General features: G+C 44.0%; 1 protein-coding gene across 1 annotated transcript in view; it reads right to left on the reverse strand.

Annotated features, from left to right (window-relative positions):
- dcc (DCC netrin 1 receptor) overlaps window positions 1-9,909 on the reverse strand; it is a 166,135-nt gene extending 156,226 nt beyond the window's left edge. Inside the window, exons 1-3 of the mRNA XM_081613898.1 lie at window positions 9,871-9,909; window positions 6,690-6,827; window positions 2,464-2,647 (exon numbers count right to left, since the gene is read on the reverse strand). Of these exons, the coding sequence (XP_081470024.1) occupies window positions 2,464-2,647; window positions 6,690-6,827; window positions 9,871-9,909 (361 nt within the window). The remainder of the gene's footprint in view (window positions 1-2,463; window positions 2,648-6,689; window positions 6,828-9,870) is intronic.
- Between the last annotated feature and the right edge of the window lie 17,650 nt (window positions 9,910-27,559).

Genomic DNA, 27,559 nt, shown 5'->3' on the forward strand with positions numbered 1-27,559 from the left:
TGCTAACAAGATAATACCAATCTCCACAGCTGGTTGGTAGTATGCTAATGTTAATGCTAACATGCTAACATTAATCTCAACAGCTACAACATTATATGCTAATGTTAATGCTAACATGTTAACATTAATGTCCTTATCTGGTTGGTAACATGCTAATGTTAATATGCTAACAAGATAATACCAATCTCCACAGCTGGTTGTTAATACGCTAATGTTAATGCTAACGTGCTAACATTAATCTCAACAGCTACAACATTATATGCTAATGTTAATGCTAACATATTTAAATAAAGTTAGCTGGATGCTGTTAGCACAAGCATGTTAGCACTAATGTCCCCAGCTAGTCATTGTTAGTATGCTGTCATCATGCAGGTGTTAACATCAACGTCCAAAGCTAATCGATAACATGCTAACGGTTACATCACTATGCTAACTCTACCATGTTACTGGTAGAGTTAGCTATTATCTATAGTTATTTATTACTGGTTTGCTAATGCTAGCAATAAAACCTCAGTGCCACCAGACTCAAACAGTACTGTTAGCATGCTAACACCCAAAGCTAATTGTGAATTTGAAGAAATCCTCTTTTGTCAAGTTTATAAACAATGAATATGTCAAACATTGCAACATAAAAAGTGAGTAAATGTAATAACTATGATTTAGATAAACATCGTAGCATCTCCAGACCGGTTAGCATCTCGATGCTAAAGTTAAGCATGTCGTACCAACTGTGAAGCACGGAGGAGGCGGGTTGATGATCTGGGCCTGAGCAGCTTCCAGTTCCTGCGCAGAAACGTGAGGCCATCTGTCCTGCAGCTCGGACCGAACTGGGTCACCAACAGAACGACGACGACGGCAGAAAATCTGCCGCCATAAACCTCCTAAACGGATTCAAATCCTTAAAGTCTTTTCATACAATCTTCCCCCGTCTTTGACTCATTCTTCAGAATCATGCATGTTTATGAAGATCCCATCTGAAATACGTCCCTGGAGAGACGAGAAATCCTTAAACCCCCCCGATGTAATTCCTTCTGATGTAAGTATGAGGCTATGACCATAAATCTGAAACCATCAGACACGCACACCAGATATGATTGTTGAAGTCGGCTGGAGCAAACGCAGAATAACAAATAAAAAAAACTAAAAAGCTGATGTATTCATGGAGGAGGAAGAGGAGGAAGAGGAGGCTCCTTCACCTCGCCGGCCTTTAATAGACAGGCTGGTTTAATTCTTAGTCTCTCCAGAATCCATTAAAGTCAGTGAGGGATATCCATTACCATCTCATCAACAGTCTGCATTTACATAAACACGCATAATTACACAGCGCAGCAGAGTGGAAGCAGCAGCTCTGCTTATTTATTTATCTACAGCTTCTCCGTCCAATCAGGCTGGAGCTGATGACTGAGGCAGCGTCGAACCCCCAACACACACACACACACACACACACACACACACACCTCATTCCATCCTCCTCTCTCCTCACCTCTCTGGATATTCAATCTTCATTCGATGCTGCCACTGATGTGTGGAGCCCGAATGAGCTGCAGGACGAGTGCGAACATGCGCCTGTGTGTCCTGAATATCAATGGCCGCCGCCGCCGCCGCCCCGCCGCCCCCGGCTCCATTTAAACCCACCCAGCGCCGCATCAGGCTGCAGGACTGGATCTCCTTTAATCTGACACTAAACTCTCATTTCGGCGCGGAGACGGCCGTAACGGCGAAGAGGAAGAGCCGACAGAAACACTAAATGCTGTGGAGACACTGAAGGAGCTCCAGTAGCAGTCAGTCTGAGGAGGCCTCTGACTGAAGACTCTCATGCTAACATGCTAACAGCTCAACTTCTGGGTTTCTGGGTTAGAAAGATGCTGGAGTAGGGGATCTGATATGCCGGAGCCAAGAGACGGTTCAAACCTCCCGACTCTCTCTGCCTCCTGTTGAACTCCTCTGGGACTCGGGGTCAAAGTTCAGGTGTTATTCAAAGCCTTTTAGATGCTAATCAGCTGCTCCCGGTTGTAAAAACAAGTCGTTGTTCCCACAGTGGGGAATAATATCAACAGTATCCTGAACCAGACGGAACGATTCAACCAGAAAATGATACGTTTCTAAAACAAGCTGCCACCAGGTGGGGGCGCCATTCTGGACTATCTATGGGTGAATGTGTGACGTCATAAACCACTTTTTGTATGGAAACTATAACAAAAAAATAAAGAGTTAATGAGTCATTCTTCACCTTCAACAGAAACGAACTGAGCTGAAACTTTCCTTGGTTACATTTAAAGGATGTTTCCCTCCTGATGGTCCAGTCGACCCGGTTCTACTGGAACCAGAACTCTCATCATCTGCTCTGAAACCTCTGAAGACACTGAGAGCAACTTCCTGTTTCACCAGACGGAAACAAGATGGACCGGGAGCCATTTCTGCTGCTTAGCGCTAGGCTAGCACGTTAGCTTTGGTTGTATTTACCCAGAATGCCCCGCGCTGTAGTCCACTTCCTGCTTTTGGAGCGGCCTCCTGGTCCGCCTGGTGTGTGTAAATATCCGGCTTCATCTCCAGATGAATTATATCTGATCAGTTTTACGTGAATATATCTCCCCTCCTGAGACTCTCGGTCTCGGTTCCGGTCCAGTTCTGGAGTGGCTGAGCGGGACTGTTAGCATAAACAGCTGCATTAGCATCTCCTGTCCGGCCGGCGTCCTTCAGAGGAGACGTTATTCACAGCTTCATTATTCTGGGCCGGTTCTGTCCTCCATCTTGTCCGTCAGCGTTTGTCTCCCTCCTTAACAAAAACGTTCCCATAAACTGGGTCTGATTTCAGCAACACGGTTTGTTCTGCCAGTTTGCATCAGAACAGAAAATAATAAAATAATGTTTCGTAAAGAAAAAGCCGAGGACGTTTCTGCAGATTTCAGCTTTAGTTCCTCATCTTTCAGACTGATTGAGTTCGTAAATTAATACCTACTCAGAGCTGGAAGCCGGGTTCATTCAGCCGTGAGTGTGTTTTATCTCAGGTGGGTTATATTTATCAGTCATGTCGGCTCCGGCTGACAGTTTCTGGCATCTCGGCTCCATAAGCAGCTTTCAGTGCCGACTAAACAGACGCCAACTTGGCTTCTGCACAGAAAGCCAGGAATGAGGCAACAAGCAGGGAAACGCATGAAGCTACACTGATTTCACAAGAAATCACTGGGATTTTTTAAATTAGCTGCTTCTTATTCACATATTTCACCTTATCTACCATTAAAGAGCTCGTTTTTTATATTTCTAACGGCTAACCACCCGTTAGCTCTGCGATTACTACCAGTTAACGGGTGGTAACCACATAGCTAACGGGTGGTAACCACAGAGCTAACGGGTGGTAACCACAGGGCTAACGGGTGGTAACCACAGAGCTAACGGGTGGTAACCACAAAGCTAACGGGTGGTAACCACAGGGCTAACGGGTGGTAACCACAGGGCTAACGGGTGGTAACCACAGAGCTAACGGGTGGTAACCACAGGGCTAAGGGGTGCTAGCCACAGAGCTAAAGGGTGGTAACCACAGGGCTAACCGGTGGTAACCACAGGGCTAACGGGTGTTAACCACAGGGCTAACGGGTGGTAACCACAGAGCTAACGGGTGGTAACCACAAAGCTAACGGGTGGTAACCACAGGGCTAACGGGTAGTAACCACAAAGCTAACGGGTGGTAACCACAGGGCTAACGGGTGGTAACCACAGAGCTAACGGGTGGTAACCACAAAGCTAACGGGTGGTAACCACAGGGCTAACGGGTGCTAGCCACAGAGCTAACGGGGGGGTAACCACAGAGCTAACTGCTGCTAGCCACAAGGCTAAGGGGTGCTAGCCACAAAGCTAACTGGTAGTAACCACAGAGCTAAAGGGTGGTAACCACAGAGCTAACTGCTGCTAGCCACAGGGCTAAGGGGTGCTAGCCACAGAGCTAACGGGTGGTTACCACAGAGCTAACGGGTGGTAACCACAGAGCTAACGGGTGGTAACCGCAGAGCTAACGAGTGGTAACCACAGAGCTAACTGCTGCTTGCCACAGGGCTAAGGGGTGCTAGCCACAGAGCTAACGGGTGGTTACCACAGAGCTAACGGGTGGTAACCGCAGAGCTAACTGCTGCTAGCCGCAGAGCTAATGGGTGCTGGTCTCACGTGGCTGTCTGCTTGTTCTCTAAAAAACGTCTGACGCTAAGCTAACCACTATGCTAAGCTACTTCGTTCATTGGAATCTCCTTGATTCTTCAGAATGACGAATTAGCTCCTGATAATCTGAATATTGTTTGATTATCAGTTTTACGGTTCCTGTGGTATAAACTGAATATTTACTGATAATTGATCATTTTAATCAATGTGTGTTTATAAAGTGAGCTACACAGAATAACCCAAAGCCTGCTAAAATGTCCCGCATTCTCAATAGCTAAAAGCTAGATGCTAATGCTAATAGTAAATTAGGTCCAATACTGCAATGACTGATCAATTAAGAGTCAATTATCTACAAATGTATTGATTTCTAATGCAACAAATATTGTTTTTCAAAAATAACGTTCATCTTAACTTCTGCTTTGTATTAACCAGTCTAAGCTAATCTAACTTAGCTTACAGCTAATTTGGCCTCAACGTTTCAACAATATATTGTTATTTTAATAAATAACCAATAAACGGTCCATCACACTGAGCTATTTGGTTATTTTCCTGACAATCAGACTTGGTATTTTTGACCTAAATTACTATTTTTGATAAAAAACAAACATTTACAGCTAAAATCAGACTTATTGTTGCATAAAGAACAGATGGATGGTGCAACTTTGAGACGTTTTCTGCCAGCAGGAGACGCTAAATCGTCTCCATTCACTCCTCAGATGGGCTGTAATCAGCTGCCGGACGTGTAGATCTGAGGTTAAATCAAGTCGGATCGCAGCGGGGCGTCGTTATAAAGCTGTGAATAATTCAGCTGGGCCGGCAACGGCGCTCCGTTACAGGAAGGATGAAAGGAGGAGAAACGGGAGGTAATCCCCGGGGAGAACTTACGCTCATTAGGGTAGAAACTTAATCCCAGTTGTTCTGTCTGATCGGGAATGCAGCCTAAAGCGGAGATCTGAGGGAGGAGGAGGAGAACAGGAGGCTCCTCGTGTAGCCGAAGGCTACCTGCTGACGTCTGAACAGGAACACACAGCGAAACAAGGCAACCGATAAACGGTTCAACCGGAAAACAATGGGAAAACGGTCCAGCAGGAAGACAACCGGAAAACGGTCCAACAGGAAAACAACCAAAAAATGGTTCAACAGGAAAACAACCGGAAAACAGTCCAACAGGAAAACAACCAACGGTACAACCAGAAAACAACCAATAAATGGTCCATCCGGAAAACAACCGGAAAACGGTACAACAGGAAGACAACCGGAAAACAACCAATAAACAGTTCGACAGGAAAACAACCGGAAAATGGTCCAACAGGAAGACAACCGGAAAACAACCAATAAACAGTTCGACAGGAAAACAACAGGAAAACGGTCCAACAGGAAGACAACCGGAAAACAACCAATAAACGGTTCAACAGGAAAACAACAGGAAAACGGTCCAACAGGAAGACAACCGGAAAACAACCAATAAACGGTCCAACAGGAAAACGACCAACAGTCCAACAGGAAGACAACCAATAAACGGTCCAACCGGAAAACGGTCCAACAGGAAGACAACCGGAAAACAACCAATAAACAGTTCGACAGGAAAACAACCGGAAAACGGTCCAACAGGAAGACAACCGGAAAACAAACGGAAAACGGTCCAACAGGAAGACAACCGGAAAACAACCAATAAACAGTTCGACAGGAAAACAACCGGAAAACGGTCCAACAGGAAGACAACCGGAAAACAAACGGAAAACGGTCCAACAGGAAGACAACCGGAAAACAACCAATAAACAGTTCGACAGGAAAACAACCGGAAAATGGTCCAACAGGAAGACAACCGGAAAACAAACGGAAAACGGTCCAACAGGAAGACAACCGGAAAACAACCAATAAACAGTTCGACAGGAAAACAACCAACGGTCCAACAGGAACACATCCGGACCAATGTCGGACTGCTGCCTGGCCTCCTGATGTTCCTGTTGGACCTCCATTTCTGCCCAATGGGGGTGAAGCTCGTCACCCATCTGGCTTTGTTTACAGTCTGTTTGAAAAAAAAGCCCAATGTGAAAGAAAACTGCCTTCAAAAACAAAGTCTGGTTCTGGTCCAAAACGAACAACTTTCCTGGTGTGAACACACCGAGACTCGAGTCTCAGACCAGGAGTCTGAAGCGTTTTGTTTCTAAAACTGAGTCTCTGATCTGAGGATGGAAATAACCGCAGACATAATAACCCCAGACATGTCTCTCTCTCTCTCTGACAGACATGTTGAACCTTGACCTCATGTCAGGTCAGATCTACTGACAGGAGCAAAACGACTCAGAAAGAGACGTCAGCTCAATCCTGACAGAAAAACCATTTTCTACTGAACGACTGACATTGACCCACCGAGCTGCATTTCCGTTGGGTTCCTGGTTCATGAACACATTAATAAAAGTAAGCAGACCAGTTTAACAGCTCAGACACCAGTCTATGTAATGACCAGAGCTGCCTGTAGGGGGCAGTAGCAGCGCCGTTGAGCCCGGACGCTGGTCACTACAAACCGACCGACTGACTGTGGGCGGGTTGAAGACGTTCTGGCGCTGACCGTTTCCCTGAGCGCGCCGCTCCGTGAGGAAGAGTAATTGGTCGCTGTGATACTTCCTGCGGCTCAGAAAAGATGGCCGCCCGTCCTGCAGCAGTTCATTAAACGCCTTTTGTTGGGAAGAAAGTGAAAGGATGAGGAGAACAAAGGAGAAGCAGAACACCTGATACCCAATCTGAGACCCACATGGATTGTGTGTGTGTGTGTGTGTATGTGTGTCTGTGTGTGTGTGTGTGTGTGTGTGTGTGTTAATTAAAGTCCATAGAAATCTTAAAAAGGCCTGAATCAGTTATTGTCTCTGATTTTTTTTTTTACCCCGTAACGAGTTTAACTCTGCAGAGATGAATCACAGCGGAGGAACTACGAGGCGTTTATGCTGATAAAACGAATTTAAAGCTGTTTATTTTTCTCTTAATATTGTTTTCTGTCGTCTTGCCACAGAACCGGCAGATAAAACCAACAGAACCGGAGCCGCGGGCCTCTCTGCTCCACCGCAGCTCCGCTTAACAGGCCGGTTCTGATGCAACGTCTCCCTCTTTTCGCTGATTAACCAGAAGAAATTACGACTAATTATCCCCCAGATGGAGTTCAGTTCATGGAGTCTCTGATGTGTCACCGAGGCCAAAAGTCTTCAAAAATATGATTTATTCACCTCCTTCTGACTCAAACAACAAAGTTTACTAGAAAAACATCTCGAGAAAAAGATTTTAATTACTTCCTGACATTTTTAACTCCTTTAAGCATTTCCAGCCATGTATTTTAACCTCAAACCGTCTCAGTGCTGCCCTCTTTGGGTTGAGCGCTGGTACTGCAGGTGAATACTCAGCCCTGAGTTTGGTAATAAACCCCATCTGACCCAGACACACGCCCTCTAGTGGTGAGTCAGGAGTTAGCCACGCCCCTCAGCGTCTCCTGGCTCCGCCCACTTTGCAGACTTTCTCTAAATCTGACCTGGGGGCGGAGCTTGTTACACATTGAAATATCCACATTAAATTTAGCATTTCTGGTGTTTTTCAGGACAAATTTCTGACTTTAATCAGTAGTTTTAACATCAATTTATTGCGTTTTGTTCTTGCAGTCGTTAGGGACTATCTGTGTTTTTTGTTATAAAGCGTTTTCAGATTTTCTCCTCAGTGTCTGTAATGTTTCAAATGGTCCCAATAATTCATCACAGAAACCAATAAAACAACTAAAAAGGGAATTTTGGCTAAATCTGTTTATTAGAGAGTTTAGTTAAACTCCAGGATGAAACAATAGGTATTGTGTGTGTGTGTGTGCTGCGGGTCCAGATGGTGGTTCTGAACCTCCAGAGGATTCACTGGGCTTGGCACGCTCCGCCTGGCCACAAATCTGCTGCCCTGCTGGGTCTTTGTGAGTCCAGAGGGCCCCCTGCGGCCCCTGGACGTCCCCCAAAGCAAACGCAGACGGGCCAAAGACTGGCAGCGTGAAAAAAGCTGGACGTGTGGAAAGACTTTCTTCTGCCTCTCAGAGATCCTCTGACATCGTCTCACAGCCAGTTACTCAGGAGCAAAAAGCCTGAAATTAATCTAGAAGATTATCTGTTTCTGGATTCACTGAGACTTTAAAGCATTTTTACTTCATGTCAAAGTTCCTCCAGGATTTCATGATTATTTTGTGGGTTTTTTCCAGTCAAAATCAGTGATCTAATTTAGAAATATGTTTTTTGCTCATTAACAGAGTATTAGCGTGTTTTAATTTTTATTTGTGTGCAGCAGTTATGATATTGCTACTTCCTAATATCACAACTTTCTTTGTATTATGACTTTTGTCATCATTGCAACTTTATTTTTGCGATACTAAAACGTTATTCTCATATTATTACAATAATTTTACATTATTCTTGTAATATTGCAACTTTTTCTTGTATTATCATGACTATCGTTGCAGTAAAACAACTTTTTAATGTTTGTGAAATATTTTTCCAACTTTATTCTTGTAATATTATGAGTTCTCATTTCATTACGACTTTATTGCTATAATTTTTAGCCTATAGAAGAAAAAAGATTTTCGTTTTTGTTTCTCGCCACATTGATCACGATATGAAACACTGCCACCTGCAAGTGAGTCAGCATCACTTAAACATGTTAAACGTTTTTGGTTTTTTTACCATTTTAGCTGAAAATTTGCAATAAACTCATATTTAAGTACAGAGTCTTTTGATTGTGTGTAAAATTTACTTAAACTTAATCCACAATAAGCCTCTAAACAAACCTGTAATCCATAAACCCAGAGTCCTAAGAGGAGCTTTGGTCCCCATAAAGCAAAATAAACCACAAAGGTCCTCATTATATGGTATAAACAAGCACACACACGCACACACACACACACACTCTCTCTCTCTCTGCACTTTCTTACTCAGACCGACTAATTAAATTATAATTTATAGCAGATTAAAGTCTTACAGCGGTTCAACACGCGTTAAGGACATTTTGGAGAACCGTCACCCCGCCCCTATTGTTCCAACACACACCAGTGCAGTCAGCATATAATCCCACTCACACACTCCGCTGTTAATCCTTCACACAGCGGCGGCGGCGGTGGCGGCCAGGAGCCGTTCTGAAAGCCGCGGGGCCGTTTTCCATCTGACGGCTGAGTATAATAACTTCACTGTTTGTTTTCAGAGGTTTGTAAAAACGCTGATTCGTCTAAAACGCCAAAAATCCTCATAAATAACAATAAGAGCCACATTATGAGGAAACATTACACACGTCGCTCAGTTTGGCTGCTTTGTGTTAGAACAATAAACGCTTATCGGAAAATCTCCGCGTGCAGCCAGTAAACCTGGATTTCATCCCAAAACACAGAGAAAAATCCAGTAAAACCTAAAAACTTTGTTGTTTTTTTTCCCCCCCATCTGAGGTCTCTGGTTGCTAGGAGACCAAAACATAAATAAATCAACACTTTTTAATTTCCTAAATGCTTCAATGTTTTATCATTTTCCTGCAGAGCTACACAAAATAAAACACGCAGAAGGTTTATAATTAAAAATTTAAAGCTCTTATTAGCTTCATTAGTCAGTCCAAAACATTCTGTCCTCTATTTGTATTGATTAATAATTGATAAATTCTCCTGAGGCGCCAGTAAACTGTGAAGTCCTTCAGGTGGGAGAGGGAGCGCTGCCCCTCCCCCACCTGTTGCTGCTGCTTCTGCACAGATTTGGAGCGATTCATATTCTTTCACGGTTTGTCGATTTTGTCCGATTTTTTTGTGTTTCTCGTTTCGGTCCCGACGGAAGTCAGTGGCGGTTTTTCAGAGATTTTTTCTTCTTCTGGTGATTTAAGAAGGAAGAGTAAAACTTTAAGATGGGATCAAACAGCTGCTGAGACCCGGAGCATCGTCAGGCGTTCTGGATTAAAACCGTCACAATCTGAGAAAATGTCCGTCGCTCGGTTCTCTGAATCAGAAAACTGTTTCAGTTCGTTTCATCTAAATGTTTTAACTGTTTGACTCAATTTTTTATTGAAAACCATAAACAAATAAGCAACATTTTCAATTCAAAAGTCATTTTTTCTGGTGGATTATTGAATAAATATGAGCTGAAGATGTTTATAGTTTTTAATCTGTTGCTCATCCATCAGATTGGACCAAAGTTTCTCTGATCATTCACTGAGTTTGTTAGAAATCTGGACTGTAGATGCTAACGCTACATGGTTAGCATTGAGATGCTATTTTAGCCTAGCGTAACTCCCTTTTAGCACAACAGTGATGGTTTTCCAGCTTCCAATCAGATCGATTAAAACCCAGCGGGTCAAACGGACCAGCTCCGTCCTCCATCTTTGCTAGCGGATGTAGCTTGTGCGTCAGACATATGGGCGTTCCAGAAACAAGCGAATACAAAGGTTCCAGCCAGAAAAAAAAAACTGTGATTAATTGCATTACTGAGTGAAAACTGGAGTCTGGAAATATGAACGATTCATCCAGAGGAGGAAAATCCTAAAACAATCCCAGACTTTTCCAGAGTCTGTCAACGGGATCGTCAGAAAGCTTCAGGCGAGACTCTTCACCGGTTTCTGAGTAGTTTTAACACTTTCTGAGTGTTGATAAATCTCCAGAATCTCCAGATTCTCAGAGCCGTTTTTCTCCCAGGTTTTCCTGAAACGTGACTCAGGAAAACGCCCCTCAAGCAGAAAGTGTTTCCTCTGAGCCGCATCAGCGTCGTCCATGAACGTCGAGTGGTTCTGAATTTGCGCGTCGGGCCCCTGGCAGGTTTAATGGCTCTGTGTGTGTGAGGGGCCCCATCTGTTGAGAGCGCGGGGGTCAGAAAGCCAACAACGGCCTCCTCCCCTCCCAACATCTGCCGCCGCCCTGACTGGGCGGCTCCGTGTCGCACAGATGGGCGACCGAGTGCTGATTGTTATGGTGATGAGGGCGATGGCCCCCCGAGGCCCCCCCCCCGGGGGCCCCCTGGGGTTAATCTGCCACTCCAGCAACCCGACAACCCACAGCAAAGTTTAAGAGTCACAAACCTGATCCATATCCGTCCAGCTAGAAAACAGAGAAACGTCTGAAGCATCAATCAATCAATCAGGCAGAAAATAAAACAAAGTTTTCCTGTAATTTTTGAATCTTTTACCGAAACGATTAATAATAAATAATTTCTGCTTGAATCTATCAGTGAGAAAAGGATCATTATGACTAATGGAGACATTCAGGCGTTTTCCTCTCCTTCCTGTTGTCCTCCATCTTGTTTCTACGACGCAGAAGAGCGCCCCCTTCCTGCAGCTTTTTAAATCCGGATTTAACAATCCCATCAGAAGTGATTGGTTCTGGTTCTGGTTCTAACGGAGGACCGGCTCCTCGCTATTGATCACCGATCACTAATTAAAGCTTCAGGAATTGAATCGATCTGGTTTTTCCCATCTGGACCGCCTGGTGTCATTCAGAAACGGTTCAGTCAGCAGAACTCCGGCCGGCCCGGATGAAGCAGCTCATTTATTACTGAAGTGGAAGCAGCAGCCAATCAGGAGCAGGAGCTCGTTAGCCGGTCGGCGGGGGGGACATTTGACATAAATATGAAAAGAAGTTTGATTTCTGCGCTGATTCAAACACTGAAAGTTTCATTACTGGTATTATCCGACTGGAAATCCTTTATCTTTTAATACGTTGTGGCGTTGAAACGTCTGTTTAATGTGATTTGAGGCCGGCGCTGGAAAACACACCTCTGAACACTTGTTTCAGACCTGAGGGGAAATAAAAAGCCTTAACAAATGAGACTGGAAGTCTGGCTGAAAAATGAAACGACTTGCAAAGCAGAGGGATGTTTGCAGAATATGAATGAGGGTCTCAGAGGGGCTCAGCCTGCTGCAGGAGCCGCAATTAAAGTGGCTTTTAAAGCTCCTGATTCACAGCAACGACCAGATCCAGGCTGATCACAGGAGCACAGATGCATGCTGGGATCCCAGGAGGCCGCGGCGTTCAGCAGCAGCTGCGATCCAGCCACACTAATCAGCTGAAACTCCAAAACTCCTCTACAGGTCAGAGCAGGAAGACACGGCGGTGGCAGAGTCATGATCTGGGCAGAGTTCATTCTGGCTTTAAGCTGGAAAAAAAAAAAAAGATTCTGGAGTGGTCTAGTCAAAGCCCGGAGCTTCACATGGTCCCTGCAATTGATCTGAAAACTGATTTTATTAATGTCAGAAACAGGAAATCCTCCTGAAGTCACCAGGTTACAGTCGGCTGCGCTTCATGAGCCAAACATGCTGGTAAAAACAGAAAACAATCAGAAAATCAGGGCTTTAAATGTCAAACTCATTAGCATATTAGCATTTAGCAATCCAGAAATTAGCCTGAGCCCCATCTGAGCTGATCTGCACCCATCAGGGATGCAGGTATCGCCGTGCAGCCGATTCACGCCGCGTCGTCGCCGATTAATCAGGGCGTTAGCGGCGTTAGCTTAGCGGCGTTAGCTCCCTCAGCCTGCAGCGCCACCTGCAGGATGAGGGAGCTAACGCTGCTAACGCCAGACGCCGCAGCAGGAAACGCTGCCGCCGACCTGACATTTTCCTTCTGCTGAAACAAACAAACATTTCCAGGTCAGAGGAGACGGTCGGGTTCTAAAGTCAGGGCCCGGGTCCCTCTGAGGGCCCTGAGAGCAGGACCGAGGTCGTGTTGATTTACTCCTGACCTTTATGCCTCACAGGTCAAAGGGCGGGGCCCATTCTCCTCTGATCTTCTTCTCTGGACGACGGCTCATCTAGCAGAGAAGAAGTTCTGTTGGTTCTGATGTGTCGTCCTCGTCTCAGCGCCGCAGCAGGAGGAGTCGCCGCTCCATGGCAGGCCGGCTGCAGCACTAATCCTGATAAGTGGCCATAAATCCATCTGGCTGCGGAGACGCCGCTCCTGCAGGAGCTCCTCCGAGTTTCTCCTCCGAGTTTCTCCTCCGAGTTTCTCCTCCGAGTTTCTCCTCCGAGTTTCTCCTCCGAGTTTCTCCTCCGAGTTTCTCCTCCGAGTTTCTCCTCCGAGTTTCTCCTCCGAGTTTCTCCTCCGAGTTTCTCCTCCGAGTTTCTCCTCCGAGTTTCTCCTCCGAGTTTCTCCTCCGAGTTTCTCCTCCGAGTTTCTCCTCCGAGTTTCTCCTCCTCCGAGTTTCTCCTCATGAATATTCATGAGAGCAAAGCGCCGCAGTTCAGCCATTTATCTGCTGAGACCTGGTTTGTTTCCAGAACAGCAGCAGCAGCAGCACAGCTCTGGTTTACAGGTAGTAATAACAATAATAACAATAATAATAATAATAATAATAATAATAATAATAATAACTGGCTGTTTTTAATGAAAACACCAGCTGAACAGGATGGACTTCCTGCCATGGGTCACACGTTTTACCCCCTTAAAGATTTCTCCTGATTTTCTTTATTTCCATCCATCCATCCATTTTCTTACACCCTTGTCCCTCAGTGGGGTCGGGAGGTGCTGGTGCCTCTCCAGCTAACGTACTGGGTGAGAGGCGGGGTCACCCTGGACAGGTTGCCAGTCTGTCGCAGGGCAACACAGAGACACACAACCATGCACACACACACTCACACCTAGGGGCAATTTGGAGAGGCCAATTAACCTGACAGTCATGTTTTTGGACTGTGGGAGGAAACCGGAGTACCTGGAGAAAACCCACCATGCACAGGGAGAACATGGAGACTCCATGCAGAAAGACCGGGAATCGAACCCAGAGCCTTCTTGCTGCAAGGCAACAGCTCTACCAACTGCACCACTGTGCAGCCTGATTTTCTTCATCTTTCCCACTTAAATGTTTCAAACAACCAATTGTCAGATATCTCTGAATCTGGACTTTGACTAGGCCACTTCAAAACCTTCATTTTGAGTTTAATGAACCCCAAGCCAACATGTCCGCTGCAGATAAACCGTCCAAACGGACCCTTAAAGGCTCCATCTTTACGATTCGGTGCTCATTTTTAACGTTTTCATATAAATTAGCTTAATTCTCCGACATCGCTACGCTCGATGCTAGTCGCTGCTAAACGTAGCGTAGCAGGTCAGATGCTCTGGGTTCTTCTGGACTTGAGCCGCTCCACTGGTCCAGTTCCTGCTTTCGGCTCCGTCAGCCTGCTTCCTGCCGTCAGACGGTCAGATCCAGTGATTCACTTCTTCTGCGGTTTGATCTGGAGGCTGCAGAGACTTTCACCAATTAACCGGATGACTAATTGGATCTCAAACGGACTGAAACGCAGAATCGGATCCTGATTCTTCGTCTGACAAAACAAAGCAAGCAGCAGCAGAACCAGGTAAAAACTAATTAACGTAAAAGCCCGCGGCAGCTTTAACGAGGAGGATTTAAAGGTGAGGAGCAGCTCCTCAGGCAGGTGATGCGCAGCGTTCCCAGCATGAATTATGCATGAAATGTCAGAGCAGACGATGTTAAATATAGACAGCTGAGAGCCGAGGACATAAATGAAGACCTAATGTTCAGAGCCGAGGACAATCATCTCTGTAAATTACTCACACGCCACTTTTTTCCTCCTGAATAATGAAACACGTCCAGAGATTTAATTAAAACACATGAAGGCTTTCAGGAGGAGGAAGAAGAAGAAGAAGAAGAAAAAGAAGAAGAAGAAGAAGAAGAAGAAGAAGAAGAAGAAGAAAGGACGAGGTTAGGGAACATGGAGTGAAGGAACGCAGCGGGAAACCTGCAGCCCGACTCAGACGGTTCAGACGGTTTCAGGGACATTTAACATTTTCAGACGTCCAGAGACTCAACATGAGGAACAGGAGGCACAGGGAGCACACCGCACTTTACAGATTTGATTCTGTTTCTACTGATGAACCAGGACGTCACCTGGTGAGCATAAAGCTCAGGTCAACTGGTCCAACTGGTTAAAATGGTTAAAATGGTTAAAATGGTTCAACTGGTTAAAATGGTTCAACTGGTTCAACCAGGCAACTAGGCAACATGGCAACGTGGCCATGTTGCCTGGTTGCCATGTTGTCTTGTTGCCATGTTGCCTGGTTGCCATGTTGTCTTGTTGCCATGTTGCCTGGTTGCCATGTTGCCTGGTTGCCATGTTGTCTTGTTGCCATGTTGTCTTGTTGCCATGTTGCCTTGTTGCCATGTTGTCTTGTTGCCTTGTTGCCATGTTGTCTGGTTGCCATGTTGCCTGGTTGCCATGTTGTCTTGTTGCCATGTTGTCTTGTTGCCATGTTGTCTTGTTGCCAGGTTGCCATGTTGTCTTGTTGCCATGTTGCCATGTTGTCTGGTTGTCATGTTGCCTGGTTGCCATGTTGTCTTGTTGCCATGTTGTCTTGTTGCCAGGTTGCCATGTTGTCTTGTTGCCATGTTGTCTTGTTGCCATGTTGTCTGGTTGTCATGTTGCCTGGTTGCCATGTTGTCTTGTTGCCATGTTGTCTTGTTGCCATGTTGCCTGGTTGTCATGTTGCCTGGTTGTCATGTTGCCTGGTTGCCATGTTGTCTTGTTGCCATGTTGTCTGGTTGTCATGTTGCCTGGTTGCCATGTTGCCATGTTGTCTTGTTGCCTGGTTGCCATGTTGCCTGGTTGCCATGTTGCCTGGTTGCCATGTTGTCTTGTTGCCATGTTGTCTTGTTGCCATGTTGTCTTGTTGCCAGGTTGCCATGTTGCCTGGTTGCCATGTTGTCTTGTTGCCATGTTGTCTTGTTGCCAGGTTGCCATGTTGTCTTGTTGCCATGTTGTCTTGTTGCCATGTTGTCTTGTTGCCATGTTGCCTGGTTGCCATGTTGTCTTGTTGCCATGTTGTCTTGTTGCCATGTTGCCTTGTTGCCATGTTGCCTGGTTGCCATGTTGTCTTGTTGCCATGTTGTCTTGTTGCCAGGTTGCCATGTTGTCTTGTTGCCATGTTGTCTTGTTGCCATGTTGCCAGGTTGCCACGTTGCCAGGTTGCCTCCTCCTGGACCCGTCTGGAGGACAAACGGTCCTGCAGGTTTAGCAGCTGCCTGGTTGCCATGTTGCCAGGTTGCCAGGTTGCCATGTTGCCAGGTTGCCTCCTCCTGGACCCGTCTGGAGGACAAACGGTCCTGCAGGTTTAGCAGCTCATGAATTCTGTCCTTTTTATTCACGTCTGATTATCAAACTAAAAGCTTTTAGCTTTAATGTGACTCTTGATTCAAATGTATCCTGCTGTGAATGTTTCCTCTGCTGAGTAAAACCTGTTAATCAGCGCAGGTCTGGATGCTCTCAATCATTCATTCATTCATTCATTCATTCATTCATCAGGCAGCATGTAGGCCGTCTGAACAGAACCAACAGAACCGGATCAGGATCCGGATCACCACTCAGAGGTTTTGCCTGCACTTGGTCAGATTTTGTGTTTTTGAAGTATAAACTTTACGTCTTAGTGAACATTTATCACTGCAACTGGAGGAGATTTTAAATAAAACTTTAAATTCTTTATAAAGTCTCTGGTTCAGTTGAGCCCAAACCACCAGACTGACGACTTCAATCATCCAGTTTGTGGTAGAAAAACTCATTTAAATCTTGTTTTAATTGATCATGTGATTAACTGACTCATTTACTGACTCTGACTTTTTATAAGTTCGGTTTCCTGTTGGTTTGGGGAAACTTCCAGGCGTGAAACGAGCTGAGATGAACGAGTCGCTGTGACCCGACGGATTCTTCTGGACCGAGTCAAGAGACTCGACTAAAACGCTGCGGGAAATTCAGCCCTCCAACCTGCAGGTTCCAGGGATCAGAGACGGATCGCCGTCGTCATCATCAGCAGCCGTCCTCCATCGCCTCCATTAGCACCCGACTGATAGCATGATTGATTTGGCTGCAGCCGACTGTAACGCTGATCCCGTCCAGCCTTCGTTCTCCTGATCAATACTTTGATATCAGCAGGAAAATTACAAATTCCTCCCATCAGCAGCTGTTTGATCGGCGGCTCGGCGGCGGCGGGTCGATGGCTCCTCGCCGCCGCGGTTCAGGACCCATCGATCAGCTCGCCTTTCATCTCGCCCGGTCAGAAACGGGGAAGCAGGAGGCGAAGCTTCAGGATCCTGGATCCACAGCCGACAGCTCAGTTCACCACCGGCAGGCTGGACTGGAACCAGAGCAGCAGCAGCAGCAGCGGCAGCAACATTAGCTTTAGCTTTAGCTTCTTATTCCCGTTTCTATTCACCACATTTCTGACTGCAGAAAGTAGAAAACGGCTCCAGAAGCACAAACTAAACGTCGTCACAAATCGTATCATCCGAAAATCTTCCAGTAGTCGCTGTTGATGGTGACGCGAGGATCTCCAGTAGCAGACAGTCTTACAACGGCCACAAGGAGGCCTCTGACTGAAGACTGCAGCTACCTGATAGCCTCATGCTAACAGCTCAACATCCAAACAGCAGAGATGAAACCGATTCATCAATTATCAGATTATTAACGATGAATCGTTCCCGTTAACCTGCAGAAACGATTAATCGTTCCCGTTAACTTGCAGGAACGATTAATCGTTCCTGTAAACTTACAGAAACGATTAATCGTTCCTGTAAACTTGCAGAAACGATTAATTGTTCCTGTAAACTTGCAGAAACGATTAATTGTTCCTGTTAACTTGCAGAAACGATTAATCGTTCCTGTTAACTTGCAGAAACGATTAATCGTTCCTGTTAACTTGCAGAAACGATTAATCGTTCCTGTAAACTTGCAGAAACGATTAATCGTTCCTGTAAACTTGCAGAAACGATTAATCGTTCCTGTTAACTTGCAGAAACGATTAATTGTTCCCGTTAACTTGCAGAAACGATTAATCGTTCCCGTAAACTTGCAGGAACGATTAATCGTTTCCTTTAACTTGCAGAAACGATTAATCGTTCCTGTTAACTTGCAGAAACAATTAATCGTTCCCGTAAACTTGCAGAAACAATTAATCGTTCCCGTAAACTTGCAGGAACGATTAATCGTTCCCGTTAACTTGCAGAAACGATTAATCGTTCCCGTAAACTTGCAGAAACGATTAATCGTTCCCGTTAACTTGCAGGAACGATTAATCGTTCCCGTTAACTTGCAGGAACGATTAATCGTTAACGGTTCAGAGGAAACATGAAGCGTTTTGTCCAGACAGAAGAGATTCAGCTCTGCAGATCCAAGTTGGAGCTGCAGCGACCAACAGGAAGTCAGGGGAAACCACTTCCTGTAGGTGAATATGAAGCTGGCATGTTCAGGCACTGAATCCCAGAACACAAATCCATCCGTCTCTAAACTGTTGGAGCAGTAAAACATGGGCTGCGAAGCGACTGGAAGCCCGTTTAGAGCATGAAAAGCCTTTTCCTTGTCAACCTGCAGCTTGTTTAAAGAGAGAAACACCTTGAAAGCTGCAGCAGCAGCTGCAGCAGCAGCTCCCCGTTATAAACAGCAGCCGGAGGAGAATCCAGCAGCTCCTTTACGGCCTTAAAGTGTTAGTTTAACCCGGGCCTGAGGGCCCAGACTGCAGCCGACCAGCAGCTCCTGATGGATTGGACTAAAAGTTAACGCGGACGTTTATGATCCCCACGAGCGGCCTGCTCACCGCCACCTCCAATAAAACCTCTTAAACTATTAGACACACGTTCCCACAAGGATTCAGGCTTTCAGACACAGTCCTGCTGAAGGAAACGGGAATAATGGCTCCGTATCCTCAAGGCCTGGAATATTCAGCTCCGTTCTCACGCCACACCGATCAGAAAACAGCCCAGAGTCGACGCGCGGATTCACGCGTCACAGCTGGAACCCGGAGATCAGGATGAAATGCGGTCTGGACATTCAGAGACACATGAAGACGGTTACAAAATCAGCCTTCTGTCACCTGGGGAACATTAACGCAAACATGGAGAAGCAGCTTTCAGCTTCTACTCACCACAAATCTGGAACAAACTTCCAGAAAACCGCAAAACAGCCGAAACACTGAGAACCTTTAAATCCAGACCACAAAGCCGACCAGAACCGGCAGACGCTCCCCCAGAGGCGCCACCGGTCCAAGACGAGGCGACTGGAAGGTTCCCACGTCAACCAACCGGAGAACGGAGGCAACAGGAAGCTGCTGCTGCTGCGGCACTGAAACTGCCACAGGAAGCACCGAGTGAGACGGCAGCTAACAGAAACGGTGGGATTTGATTCAAATGTCTGAGCTAATCACATTTTAACCAGTAAGAAAAACAATCATTTTCAATTCAAAACCAATTTTTGCTGCTAAATCATTGAATAAACAACAAATGTTTATAGTTTTTAATCTGTTTTTCCACCGTCATGCTGGAGCGAAGAGTTTCAGGAAGTCCTGGTCACTCATGGAGCTTCTGTAGAAATGTGGATGCTAACATTAGCGTTAGCGGCTGCACGCCTAGCATTTGCATGCTATTTTTAGGCTAGCCTAGCTGTGCTAACAGGCTAACTCCTGTTAGCACAACAGTGTTGCAGCGTTTTGCTCAGATTTTACTGACCTGTGAGGAAAACGACCAAATGAAACTCGGCTTCTGTTTGGTTTTGGATCAGCAGCCGGAGCCGTTTTGTCTCCATCGGGCCGGTGGAGGAAGTTTCCCCGGTTCCAGAGACGGATCAGCGTTTAATGATGAATCGTTGAGGTTAAAGCTCAGCTAATCTAATAATCTAATAACAGCAGCAAACATGATGCATCCACCTCAACATACATCATCATTTGGCCGCAGCGTCCAGGAGGGACGACGACCTGCAGCCTGGGAAGCTCCCTTCATCCATTTATGCTCTTTACCTCACAGGTGTCAAACTCAAGGCCCGGGGGCCAAATATGGCCCGCCGTAGATTTTTATGTGGCCCTCTAGACTCCAAATTACATCAATAAGTCCTTCCAGTTTTTCCACAAATCTGCAAAATTCACACACAAAATCAACGAATTTCCAACTATTTTTTCAAAAACATTAAATCCGTAATTAATACAGCGAGTGATGAAGAGTAACACGTAACATCCTACATTACCACAAACATTGTAAAAATTCCTTACAAACATTTCTAAATGTTCACCGTAAAATCTGTCATTTTTATTGCAAAAAAAAAAAAAAAAAAAGCTAAAATGATCACAAAATAACAGCTATTTATTGATATTTTCAGAGCTTAATTTGTTTTATCAATATATCCTGGCCCCAACTGGCACTTTAAGAACATTCTGATTTTTGATTTGGCCCAAAATGAAAATGAGTTTGACGCCCCTGCTTTTACCTGGTGATGAAACCAGCAGAGCTTTGGAAATGTTTCATTTTGACTGAGAAACGCCGTAAAAATCTGCTTTTACTGGGTTTAAACGGCTGAATCAGCAGCGGAGAAACTGCCAGACAGACAGACGGACGGCTGGAAGAGATAAAGTCAGAGGTTATAATTACAGAATCAACAGTGAGGAGAGGCTGAAAGCGCCAATTAACCACCACCCAGGGTCACCAGACGTAAACCACAAAACGTGGCGTTTATCAAAGCCTCTCAAACGGAAGAGATCCCATTTGATCACTTGGAGAAGGAAGAACTGAAGACCACAACCTGCTGATGAAGCAGATTAAAACGTTTGATTCTCTCCACTAAAAGCTGCATAAATAAGTGAAACTGATGGAAGACGTTCATGGTTTTTAATTTAACATCGTGTTGATCTTGGAAGTGCTTCCAGCTGAAGACGAATCCTTGAATCGTTCACTAAAGGAACGCTGTCCGCTGCGCTTTTAGGGAAATGTTTCCTTACTTGAAAAAAGGAGCTGGGTCATGTTGTATAAAAATGTCTTCAGTGGGGAAATGAAAAACCTGCAGAATGTGGCAATTTTAATCCAATTAATCAATTAATCACACGAATAATCGATTAGTTGATTCCTAAAAGAAGCACCAGATGATAGTTGATAACCTGTGTTATTAACAGGGCTGAAGTGATTAATTGATTAATCATGATTAATCGCTTAATCGTGATTAATCGCTTAATCGTGATTAATCGCGATTAATGGCTTAATCGTGATTAATCGCTTAATCGTGATTAATCGCGATTAATCGCTTAATCGTGATTAATCGCTTAATCGTGATTAATCGCGATTAATCACTTAATCGTGATTAATCGTGATTAATCGTTTAATCGTGATTAATCGTTTAATTGCGATTAATCGACTAATCGTGATTAATCGACTAATTGTGATTAATCGTGATTAATCGACTAATCGTGATTAATCGCTTAATCTTGATTAATTGTGATTAATCGCTTAGTCGTGATTAATCACTTATTGTAATATGAACTAATTTAGTAAACAGTTGTTTACTGGACTTTGTAGAATGAAATTGCATCATATTCAGAGCTATAATTAAGACAAAACTGTATATCATATATATAAAAATGTTTAAGAAAAAAAACCAAAACTGTAAATATGTTTTTGTCAAAACTCCCCAAAGTTTCAGATTCACTAAAATGTTGCATTTAATCAGTAAAATATTGATTTTCTCATTCAAAGAAAGGAACTGATTTATTGTCCATATATTCTGATACATTAAAAAAAAGGTTAAATTAATAATCAGCAGAATGTGTCGTTTTTAAATCTGATTAATCGATTAGTAAAATAATCGTTAGCTTAAAAAAAAAACCTGAAAAGAATCTGAAAAAAAGATAAACATCCAACAAAAACGTCTCATCACTTCTGCTCAGTTTGTGTCAGGTTGGTGCTGCAGCAGCACAGAAATGATGCTGCAGCAGCACCAACCTGCTGCAGCATCAGCATCCCTCTCACCATCAATTGGCCTAATTAAAGCCTCTCAGTGCTGCTCATTGACAGCAGGAGGCTGAACTCAGATCCGGTTCTTCAATCATTGGAAACAATTCTCCTCTATTATGAACTCGTGTTCATAGATATTAGATATTAGATAGATATTCCACTGACGCCGAACCTGAAGTGGTTTCAGCTCCACAGGAGCAGCAGAAACTTAACGACCTGCTGGTCCAACGTCTGAAAGAGCCGTTTCATTTTCACTTCTACCTGCAATAAACACCAAATATGCAGATATTCGCTCCAAAAACGTAAAACTGAGATCTATAAAACTGTCTTTAAACGCAAGTTTTCTCTGGAATAGATCAACATATTTCTATATAATTAGTTATAAATTACATACAATATCACATGTAAACTTTAACACATTTAATTTCACTCATGCTTACATTTGTATTTAATAATATTTGACACATTGGATGAAATAGCTAAGCTAAAGCGCTAATCATGAACCGCAGGTACCGCTAACGCTAAAGTGCTATACCAGCATAGCATTTAGCAGATGCTAATGCTAAGGTGCCAACTTAAACCCAAGTCATATCAGCACCAGTTTACGCTTCAAAAACAAAAAAATCTACCAACCGTTTCTGTTCTAGTTTCTAACACTGTAAAATAATCTTGTTACACTTAAAATACGATAAAACTAAACTAACTGACGAGTAACTTTTCAACAGGTTCCATCTGATTTTTTTGTCCATGTTATGAGTGAAATAATCTGCCAGAGGAACTAAAACTTTTTTATCCATATTGAGGATTTATTTACTTAAAACAAGCTCCTAAGAATTTGTGTTTTTGCAGTGTAAATTTGACATTGTAATCTACATGTTCTAAAATTGGCCTATGTTAAAATCTTGCCTGTGTTTTGTTTAATTTTTGCACGTTTTTTATTCCAAATAAAGTTATTTGGATATAAAAATGAGCTGCTTAAACTTCAGCCACTTCAAAATAAGAGCATAAATCTTGCTATCATAACACAAACGTCAAACTTGATCAAACTGAAAGTTTACCGAACAACCAAATAAATTAGATTTCAGAATTTTTTTGGTGAAGTTAGATCAGAAGCTAAGTGCGCTAAATGCTTTCGGAGTTAGCTAAAGTGCTAATCTCGACGTTAGCGCCGCTGTTAGCGCCGCTGTTAGCGGTACCGTGTCCTCCACTGCTAACATGTAAATCCTAAGAGGACACAATGTTTTAAATAAAACCATTAATACCGTCATCCACAGGTGGAGCAGAAGACGGGCGGAGAAACCGCCGCATTCCTGGAAATTATCAGATTTAATCCAGATTAGATGAGATTATGCAGCAAAAACAGCAAAACAATCAGAGCATCTCCAGAGCCGCTTGGTAAAATGGACGGCGCCACTTCACCCCGATCCCCACCTGGACTCCAGAACCAGAACCAGAACCAGGACTCGGATCAGAGCTGCTGCTGAGCACCAGACGTGGTCCAAACAGGCCGACCCGGTCAGAACCGGCACCGGCACCAACCTGTCAGGCTGGAAAGAAGCTCCAACATCCAGGAATAAAAAAATAAACCCAACGCAGAACCGGTTGGACCTCGGCCACACACGCACACACACACGCACACACACACACACACACACACACACACACACACACACACACACACACACACACACACACACACACACACACACACACGGTGGGGGATCCTCACCCTGGGCTGAGCTGTGCGCTCCCAGCAGCAGCAGCAGCAGCAGGTAGACTCCTCATCCTCCTCATCCTCCTCATCCTCCTCATCCTCCAAACATTCCCAGTACATCCCTGCGCGCCCGGCTCCATGCTGCCCAGCTCCGGTCCCTCTGAGTTCAGGAGAAACGATCCCAAATCCTGCAGAATCCACGCGATGCGCCCCACAACCCCCCTCACTTTCTCCACAAAAACCCCGCAGAATCCAGCTGTCAGGTGGAAACCATGAAGAAGAAGAAGAAGAAGAAGAAGAGGCTGGAGGAGAAACAGGAGAAGAAAAAAAACACTCTGATCTCCTCCCCCCCCCCCAAAAAAAAAAAAAAGAAAAGAAATAAAGGATAAAATTCCAGCAGAGGACTCAGTTTTCCTGCGTTATTTCAGAGGCAGAGGAAGTTCCAGAAACTAAGAGGGCATCAGAGTCTCCATCATTCCAGATCAGCGCCGCGATCCGGTCCGCGCTGCCTTCCCGGAGGTCTGCTCCGTCTGCCGGCCAGGACCGACGGAGCGGGTCGCCAGGAGAGGAAGAGGAGGAGGAGGAGGGAGGAAGACCCTCTCTCTATCCTTCAGACACATCCAGCTGGAGAGAGAGAGAGCGGGGCGAGCGAGCCTCACGGAGCCTGGAGCCATTGATCTAAAGCGGCGGGAAGGAAAGCCCGGAGCCGGACCGACGGGAACGGAGCCGCAGCGACGGAGCTCCAGGCTGGGAGGGCATTGGCTGAGCTGCACTGCCCCCTCTGGTCACGGAGGGAACTGCAGCGAGTTTACACCGGAGGGCTGAGATTCAGACAGAATAACAGTAAAAAATAATGGTTTAAAATGTCCTTATATAAAAATGAATAACCCACATAATATCTGGGATATATAGGGATTTTCTTTTTTAATATATAGGGATTTTTTTCACTTAATTTTTTTATTTATTTACTTTGTCATTCTGATTCTCATCAAATTATGTTTTAATTTAAAAAAAAATGAGTCAAGTTGTCTTTTTTAATGTTGCTGATTAAGTTATTTATAAAATAATTTGCTTTATTTGGACCTCAAACTGAATATTTGTTAGAAATCCGATTTGTCGTAAACATGTACTCATGTTGACCAAAAACAAGCAGTCAAGAAATACAAAATAAAAAAATCTGCTAAATATTTAACTTGCAAAGTAAAGATTTAGCTTTAAGGTAAATATTAGGTTAGCTCGCTAAATATTTAGCTTGTAAACAAAACAATTAGCTAGCTCCAAGCTAGCTAATTGGAGCTAGCTCCAAGCTAGCTAATTGGAGCTAGCTCCAAGCTAGGTAATTGGAGCTAGCTCCAAGCTAATATTTAGTTTGGAGCTAAATAGCTTGCTCGCTAAATATTTAACTTGTAAACAATTAGCTATCCCTAAGATAGCTAATTGGAGCTAGCTCCAAGCTAGCTAATTGGAGCTAGCTCCAAGCTAACATTTAGTTTGGAGCTAAATAGCTTGCTCGCTAAATATTTAACTTGTAAACTAAACAATTAGCTAGCTCCAAGCAAGCTAATTGGAGCTAGCTCCAAGCAACCTAATTTGAGCTAGCTCCAAGCTAGGTAATTGGAGCTAGCTCCAAGCTAGGTAATTGGAGCTAGCTCCAAGCTAACATTTAGTTTGGAGCTAAATAGCTTGCTCACTAAATATTTAACTTGTAAACTAAACAATTAGCTATCCCTAAGATAGCTAATTGGAGCTAGCTCCAAGCTAGCTAATTGGAGCTAGCTCCAAGCTAACATTTAGTTTGGAGCTAAATAGCTTGCTCGCTAAATATTTAACTTGTAAACTAAACAATTAGCTAGCTCCAAGCAAGCTAATTGGAGCTAGCTCCAAGCAACCTAATTTGAGCTAGCTCCAAGCTAGGTAATTGGAGCTAGCTCCAAGCTAGGTAATTGGAGCTAGCTCCAAGCTAACATTTAGTTTGGAGCTAAATAGCTTGCTCACTAAATATTTAACTTGTAAACTAAACAATTAGCTAGCCCTAAGCTAGCTAATTGGAGCTATCTCCAAGCTAGCTAATTGGAGCTATCTCCAAGCTAGCTAATTGGAGCTAGCTCCAAGCTAGCTAATTGGAGCTAGCTCCAAGCTAATATTTAGTTTGGAGCTAAATAGCTTGCTCGCTAAATATTTAGCAAGCTAATAACATTTTAAGTTTAAAACTGACATTTAGAAATTAATAAAATGTTGAGAAAATGACTGAAAATGTATTTTTTACAGGGTAAATAGCCAAAATTATTGCTGTTAATTTCAGATTGCATAACTTGAGAAAGGGCAGCCACTGAAAGACAAACTCTGAACATCTGAAACCGCCTGGTTTCCGTCCCTCCGACCATCAGCGAGTCCCATCCAGGCCTTCGGCTCCTGATCAGCTGATCATCACCTCCACACAGGTACCTAATTACCGGCTATCAGCCTGAACCGCTGCAGACTAAACTCCACGTCTCTGTTGCTGTGCGGCCATGGATCTGTGTGTTCATCTGTGTCTCTGTTCCAGCAACAGGGCTTTCTTTATCCCACGCTGAGCGCTCTCCAAAAGGAACCAATTAGAGCACAATGCAGCTGATAGCGTGTTAATTATCAGGCTAGCACAACTTCTGTCAGTCAAGCTGGAGGTCAGGCCGACGATTTACCCTGAGAGGGAACAAAACAAGGAACGAAAGCCTCTTCCTTTCATATCCAAACGTCTTAAAACACAGTCTGCTGCTAATTTAACGAAAAGAATTACAACTCAAGAGACACAAACATGTCTGACTTCAACAATTTATGGTTTGTTTTTAGACACTTTAAAATTATTTTTGGCTTCTCGTCTCATTTACAGAAATCTGGACAATTTTTTTTTTGTTTCTCCTGCCTCTGTACTAGTTCGCTGGTAATTTTTGGGGGCTTGTCCGGGATCCTTCACGTTTCTGAAAACCAGTAAATACTTTCAGTGTTGTTCTTCTTATCTTCCTTACTGACTGACCTCATCTTTGTGGTTAAATAATAATATTTATCCACGAAACGACTCAAGAGTGAAAACATATTTGGTAAAAAAAGAAAAAATTTATTCCAGCACCGATCAAATTATTAATCGTTTAATATTTAGAAATTACACATTTACATGGACCAAAATATGAATTTGAAATGTTGGTGTTTTAAGGATCAAATTGACAATAATTCATAAAAGTAACAGAATCGGGCAAAAAGTAAAATGTTTCCAAATCAGTTTATTTCAATAAAAAGCTAATTAAACCTCATCAGAGTCTGGTGAGTTTTAAAACATGTTTGTTTTTCATTCAGACTTTCACAATAAAATTACTCAAGTAAAAGTAAAAAGCACAACGAACTGAAAATCCTCCAAAACGTACAAAAAGCAATCTGATGCATAAATGGCGGCCATCTTTACTGCCGGCTGCGTTATTCTTCTTCTTCTTTTTCTTTTTCTTCTTTTTCTTTTTCTTTTTCCTTTTCTTCTTGTTATTCTTCTTCTTTTTCTCTTTTTCTTCTTCTTCTTCTTCTTCTTCTCACTGAATCTGACTGCAGCTGCTGAAATCAGATTTCAGCAACGAACTGAAACTGATCATGGAGTCCTGCTGAGCGACCGAAGCCTCATCTGGAGGGAGTTTTTAAAACTTTTACGTTTTCAGTCTTTGGCTTCTCCGTCTGCTGGTTCTGGTAAAATACAGGGAGCAGAAATAAATCCCTCCTGCCACCCGACAGGACTTTGAGAAGCAGCTGACATAACCAACACGTCGGTCGATAGCGGCAGCCGTCATCCTGATTAAATCCTGACTGAAGTCGCCTTTTTAATCTCTATAAATGATGGTTTCCTGCTGCGGACGTCTCCATTCCAAGGAGTCAAATCTTCGGCATCTTTTGGTGTTGTTCCTGCTCTCGGGTCGGATTATTGTCTCCGCTTGTGTTTTCA

This window comes from Poecilia reticulata, chromosome 12 (assembly GCF_904066995.2).
Source record: "Poecilia reticulata chromosome 12, P_reticulata-male-v2, whole genome shotgun sequence".
Lineage (NCBI taxonomy): Eukaryota > Metazoa > Chordata > Actinopteri > Cyprinodontiformes > Poeciliidae > Poecilia > Poecilia reticulata.